Raw genomic sequence first — 7,149 nt, 5'->3', positions numbered from 1 at the left:
ATTGAAACTGTGTGGCAAGAAATGTATGAACAACGAGGCTCAAAGAAAGGCGTAGCCGGATGTCGGTAGAACCTGCTCATCGATAGATGTGTCTGCAAAGATACAGCATTCTACCAGCGTGACCTATCGATGGCCTGGATTGATTATAGGAAAGCTTTCGATTCTACATCCCATAGACTTATCATCTGCCTTTCAGGGCGACACCATGAGCCCACTCCTCTTTTGCCTTACATTATTGCCACTATCTCTAGCACTGCGCCATTCCGACGGGTACTTGTGCGGCAAACCTGCAGATTGAAAGTGCAAGGTCACTCATGTATTTCACATAGACGATCATAAGATCTATGCTAAAAACAGAGAGCAACTGCATCTAGCTCTGGGGATTCTCGAACAATACACTAAGGAAATTGCAATGTAATTTGGGTTAGACAAATGCGCCAAGGTTTATTTCACGCGAGGAAAACTTAATGGCATCCCTGAAGATCCTGAGCTAGTTGACAGAAGGGCTATACGACACCTTTGCGCTGGAGAGACTTATACATAGCTGGGCATTCCACAGAGCCGCATTCAGGATGTGACATCTATAAAGGATACTCTCCAAAGCAGATACAAACGTCTCATCCGACAGATTGGGTCTTCCGAACTGTCGGCGAGGAACAAAGTATCTGGAACGAACATCCTTGCCGTCCCGGTACTACTCTATTCATTAAGAGTAGTTCCATGGACGAAGAACGAGCTCAGATCTCTTGATATCGGGACAAGAAAGGTTATGCACATGAACAAAAGCATGCATCTTAAGTCTTCCGTTCCGCGACTGTACATCTGACGCCGTCTAGGGGGTCGCGGAATATTGAGTCTTGAATGTCTTCACAACAGGATTATTCGGGGTACAGCACATAGAGTTGCAAATGGAAGAGACCCTCTTCTTAAAAAGGTCAGGAATCACGAGGAAGTGGGCAAAGGAGCATTTCTGTACAAAGCAGCGGAGGAGGCTGCTGAAACACTCGGACTTGACTTCAGTATTACGGGTGAGCAAAATGCATCAAATCTAATCTATCTCGAGTACTTACACCTGAAATCCCGGATTAAGAAAGCATAAGAGAAAAACTTTTGTCAACAGCTCCTCGATAAGAGGATGCACGGTATCTTCAACAGAAATGTGAAGGATCAGTCAATGTCTTGTGAGCTAACGTTTGCTTTCCTTAAATCGCCCGGATTGAAGTCTGGTACCGAGGGTTTCATTTTTGCATGCAAAGACGGTGTCATTTCCACCTTAACATACCGCCGCCACATTTTGAGCCAAGACATTTCTGATGATAGCTGCAGGGCGTGCCATGCACACCCGGAGTACTTAGCTCTCATACTATCTAGTTGTACAACATACGCGGGAACGACCTACATTCAGAGGCACAATGTGGCACTAAGAGTACTTTATTACCATCTCTGTCAATCCTACGGCATTCAACTTAATATCGCCCCTCTAAATGCTCCTAGGGAAATTGAGTCAATTGTCGAGAATGGGAAGTGCCGCATATACTGGAACTTTATATTCTCGACAATTGTTTCTGTTGCTCACTCCAGGCCTGACATAGTTCTTCTTGACTTCGAGAAGCGAACCATGTTCGTTATCGAATTTTCGGCACCAGCTGACAAAAACATCATAGGCTTTCACTTGCTAATAGCCTAAAAAGCATCCCTGCGTGTCAACAATATGCTAGAGCACTTGCGGGAAAAATGCAGAAGGCGGTTGTCCTTGAGTCACTCCGTGTTCTTAGGGTGCACGAGGCTTTTGCTGGATCGTCGTATTGATTCCTTTACAGACTGTAACCACCTATCTCACGGTTGTGAGACGTGGTTATGGCTGAAATTTTATTTTGATTTCGCTGGAAGCGGGTGCAGTTTTTCAGAATAGCACCTGCTGCTGGCGAAATACTGCGGTTGTCCTTATGACAAATATTTAATTATAATACGCATACGATTCAGCTTCAAAGAACAAGATTTTGATAGAAAAATCAGCATTCCGAAACTTTCTACTTTTCGCAGATTGTTCCTAATTTTATTTTAACTGATTTTCTCAAAAACAAATCGTACTTATTAAATAGGAACCAATAAAACGGATGAATATTACGTCCTACTAATTTGTTAAAGAAATTAATATTGCGATTTCATGAATGAATTTAACAAAATAATTTTTTTCGGTTCAAATCACGAACTCTATAAGAAAAATTTGTTAAAATTAATATTAGGCGTCAATAAAGTTACCAAAGTAAAACGTAAGATATCGTGATTTAAACCATGTAGTTTTAGCTTGTTTTTATTTTATTGTACACGTTCCAATATTTAAAAATCATCACAAGGCACTTTATACATTTTAATTAAAAATCATATCCCTTTAATTCGTGAATTTTTCTCAGGTTTAATCAATAACGAGAACCACTATAAAAGAACTGGAATAAAAAAGCATACGCAATGACATCAATCAAATCTATTTTATGTTATTATCCTTACATCAGTGCTATCGGTAAGTTTAATACTATAACATGCCTTTAATTAAAAATTTTTTGAGCTGCCCGCCAAGAACAGGGTTTGCGTCGTAATCTGTATCATATTCAATTTAATGAAACCATGGTCCTGATAATAATATTATCGTTTCCCTGGATGTCACATCGTTACTCACTTACATTCCTTCTAAATTGGTTTTAAATTGTATAGAAGACAGATAGTGCTTTATTATGGTATTCGTTAAACTGAGAGATTCTTACATGAATTTGAAAAAGTATTTTTACATCTATTTGATTCTACCTTTTTAAATTTGATCAAGTAAACGAAACTCTTGCAGAGCAAGAGCGGTAGCGACATTATATATTGATATATATTACCATTAGAAACGATTTAGGCAGTTCTCACTGTTCACGTTTTGATCCCCCCGAAATCAGTCCAAGGCTATTTGAAGGCAACGCCCGACAACTTAACTGAAAGCGAGAGTTTGGTGTAATTTAAAAATAATCTTTTAAGACTCCTACGAAATCTCCTATATCAGCTATAGTATCTGAAACCGTAGCGCAAGATTTAGAATGATAAACTCAAAGGACCCCGCACTAAATGTATGGGAAAATGGCTTTCAGTGGATTTAGCTGAAACTTTGTAATTTTTAAGATTATAAGTGCCGGATGAAATATCTGTAAAAAAATCCAAAAAAGTGGACATTTTTAGCGCTAAGTGGCGCTAAGAGCTCAAGATCAGTAAATAAAACGAATTACAACAGATTTTGTTACAAAAGCGATGTCAACATAGAAATCACGGTTCAGATCGCGGTCTGTCATATTTTCGTCTACACCGTTGACTCATATAGCGCGCTTCCCAAAATAATCAAACGCTAAGCGCCCAAGATTTTAACTTGACTAATTAATCACTTTTTTAAAGGGAGAAATGGTACCCAAAGTAACATTAGTAACTAGTGCGTACATTCCGATAATTACATTGTACTGTTCTCAAAAGTTTCGAAAGCTAAGCGCTCATGATCAGTGAATAGAACGAATTACAATAGATTTAGTTACAAAAGCAATTTTAACATAAAAATCACTATTCAGATCGTGGTCTGTCATATTTTCGCCTATACTGTTGACTCATATAGCGCGCTTCTCAAAACGATCAAATGCTAAGCGCCCAAGATTTTAACTTCACTAATTAATCACTGTTTTAAAGGCAAAAATGGTTCCCAAAGTAACATCAGTAACTAGTGCGCACATTTCGATAATAACAGTGTACCCTTCGCAAGAGGGCCGAATGCTAAGCACCCATGATCAGCGAATAGAACCAATCCCAGTAGCTTTTGCGAAATATTAAACTATTTCTGGCTCTTGATTCGGGTTCGCTTGTTCACCTCTAATAGCAGCGTCTAGAATCCTTCGTAGCAAGGAAGTTTGAGGATACTTTACGTGTTGCTGGCGACGTGCAGAACCCAGGAACCATAAAACGCTTGCAATGCGTGCGCAAGTGCCAAGAGTTCTGGCCCCTGACTTACATGTGCAGTAATAACCGAGAAGCGTTTCGTAATTTTCTGGTCCTATGTCATCGATCTCATTGAAAGCTATCCACAGCTGGTACCTTGTCGCATTTCCGAAACGAGAAAATACTAGTACTCTGATCAAGGCAGGTTCATTAAGCCGCGTATCTAGTTAAAACTTTTCATCTTCTTCTCGTTGGAGCTTGTCTTGAACGTAAGATGGGGCAAGTTCTACTTGATACACGCTAATTGTTATGTCTCGTATTTCTTACAATGTAAGGGGAGGAAATTGTGGTACTTGAAGTTCATGCCGGCGATTCCAATTTGCATTTCTGTAGCGCATATTGTCCACTTCTACGCGCGCTTGCACAATATGCAAGAAGTACTTGGAAATGGACTTTATGTGGCCATTTCTGGATTCCACTATCTATCTAGATTTCGTTACTAGCCGAGCTTCATTTGCTTCTTCCGTTACCAATTGACTCTGTCCTTGTTAGAGAAATGGTGGTATCTTGGACACAATTCCGAAGCATTCTAAAAGTGGTTGGGCATCTCTACATCCACGGTCCTCTATAAAATTATCACCAATGTCGAAAAATTCTCTCATACCCTCCATATCTCTTTCAAATTCGTTAATGAGCATTTGTGCGTCATTGTTTCGCGAGTCAGAAAAATATGGTCCTCGTATTTTAAGTATGTATCCTTCTGAGGCACAAATCGCTGCATTAAATACTCTCTTACAGGAGAAATGGCCATGCTTGTAGCTTGCCGGCTCGAATAATGAAAAATCTTTTTCAGAAATTCATCAGAAAGACCTTGACGCATTTTGCAAAGAAAACTTAGCAGATCTTTTTTCCTCACGTATCTGTCACTATGTCCATGTTACTGCGGAATAGGATCACAAAATGCATACAATTCTCTAAATTGTTCCTTTGTTACGAGTTACATGCACGTTTGCCTGCCTGTTTGTGTAAGAACATTCAGTCTTAAACAGCCCGGGTCACGTTGGAGCTGCTCTATCTCATTGCGAATCGATTGATTGCAATTAAGACATAACTTACTTTCATCGGCAACTTCAAGTGGTGTTCTTCGAAGTTGAAGGCGTCTAAACATTGCAAAGTTTTGCCTATCAGGATTATTATTTTCAACAAATCGAGCCATTTGTCCTGGTTGATAGACTCTATCTTACACATAGCAATTAACTCGAACTCTGAATGCCATTTTTTAAACTAGAAAAGAACCAAGCTCTTATATATATATATATGTTTAATATAATAATAAGTTAATGCCGAGGTTTCAACTTTTTCCAAGTCATTAGGCCAGCTTTAAGTTCGTCGCTGATTCTGAAATCGTTCGCTTTTTGCTTTAAAAAGTGACAGACGTTCTTAGTCAAGTTCAAATCTTCTACTCTTAGCGTTTGCCCGTTCTGAGAAGCGCGCTACATGAGTCAACAGTGTTGACTCACATTGTCATTGGTTTGGATAAAGATGTGACTGACCACTTCTTTATGCGTGTTTCGTATACAGTTATCGCCTGTGTCACTAAAGCTACTAGGATTGGTTCTATTCGTTTATCCTGGGGGCTTAGCGTTCAACCCTCTGGCGAAGGGTACATTGTTATTATCGATGTGCGCACTAGTTACTAATGTTACTTTGGATACCATTTCTGTCTTTAAAAAAGTAATTACTCAGTTAATTTCAAATCATGGGCGCTTAGCGTTTGAGCGTTTCGAGAAGCGCGCAATATAACTCATTGGTTTGGCTTTACATATTACTGACTACTTTCTGATGCGTGATTCTTATAGTGACATCGCTTTTGTCGCTAAAGTTACTAGGATTAGTTTTATTCGCTGATCTTGAACGCTTAGCGTTCAACCTTCTTGCGAAGAATAGAATGTTATTATCGATATGTGCGCACTAGTTACTCATGCTATTTTGGGTACCATTTCTGCCTTTAAAGAAGTGATTAATTAGTCAAGTTAAAATCTTGCGCCTTCAGCGTTCGATCGTTTTGGTAAGCGCTTTATAAGTTAACAGTGTAGGCCAAAATATGACAGACCACTATCTGAACCGTGATTTCTATGTTGAAATCGCTTTTGTAACAAAATCTGTTGTAATTCGTTTTATTCACTGATTTTGAGCCCTTAGTACCACATAGCGCTGAAACTGTCCATTCTTTTAGATTTTTTTACGGATATTTCATGCGGCCCTCAGATGACCACTGAAGGGTCTTTCCGTGAGGCTGTCCTTGACCATCGCCAACCGCTTCCCTTATTGCTGCTGTCAGTTCGGCTCTACCTGTTTCTGTAGGTCCTAATTCCACAAGGACCTCTCTCCGTCTCGGGTTTGCCTAACCCCCTTGATTTGTACACTAAGCATTTGATACCTTCTGCATTTGATCAACATTTGTGTCAAGCTGCTTGAGCGTATATATGCTCGCTACACACTATTACACGCCTTTGATGTTAGATTCGTCGCCTTTTCTAAACCCTCACTTACCTTTTGCCCTTATATCTGCGAAAACCACAGTTAGTCCATTCAGGCAGTCCAATGCCTTATTAAGTTCTTCGCCAATTATCCACATAAGGTCTCTCGATTCCTCCAGAGTTATTTCCTCCTCAGTCATTTCTACCAGTTCCGAAAGCCTTTCCCCACATTCACTTCGGTTTAATTTTTCTTCGTTATTCTTCATATCAATCCCACGAGTAGCTAGGGAAATAAAGGTCCACCCCCGCAGAACAGGGGGGGGATCGCCGAATTTTCATTCTCCGTTGTATAACCAATGTAAAAAGTATCACGCAGGGGGGGGGGGTGATCTAAGGTTCCTCAAAAAATTTATTACGTATTTTCTGAATAGCCCTTTATTTGCTTTTCTTCTAAGTATTCAAATAAACTATTTTGAGTGTGCTAACCCGGAATCGTCAAAAGATTCACTTATCATTCCGTTATTTTATTTTGTGTGTGCCATCTGCTAACTATTAGTGCTAAATAAGTGCTTCAGTTTCTACTACAGTGCCACTTCTGCCAATATACATCGGTGAAACAGGCCGCTCAAACTGTTCTGGATCAAACTCTAGATTTCTGACAGCAGGTAAGGATTCCTATCCAGGATCCCCTCGGTTCTCTTAAGAAGATTATTGATAT

General features: G+C 39.7%; 1 protein-coding gene across 1 annotated transcript in view; it reads right to left on the bottom strand.

Moving 5' to 3' along the window:
- Positions 1–6,697, bottom strand: part of LOC117170802 — a 37,698-nt gene extending 31,001 nt beyond the window's left edge. The window contains exon 1 of the mRNA XM_033357841.1: positions 6,505–6,697. Coding sequence (XP_033213732.1) covers positions 6,505–6,697 — 193 coding nt within the window. The remainder of the gene's footprint in view (positions 1–6,504) is intronic.
- Between the last annotated feature and the right edge of the window lie 452 nt (positions 6,698–7,149).

This window comes from Belonocnema kinseyi, chromosome 4 (assembly GCF_010883055.1).
Source record: "Belonocnema kinseyi isolate 2016_QV_RU_SX_M_011 chromosome 4, B_treatae_v1, whole genome shotgun sequence".
Classification (NCBI taxonomy): domain Eukaryota; kingdom Metazoa; phylum Arthropoda; class Insecta; order Hymenoptera; family Cynipidae; genus Belonocnema; species Belonocnema kinseyi.
Note: the sequence above shows the minus strand (reverse complement) of the source record. Positions and strands in the feature narration are given on the sequence as shown.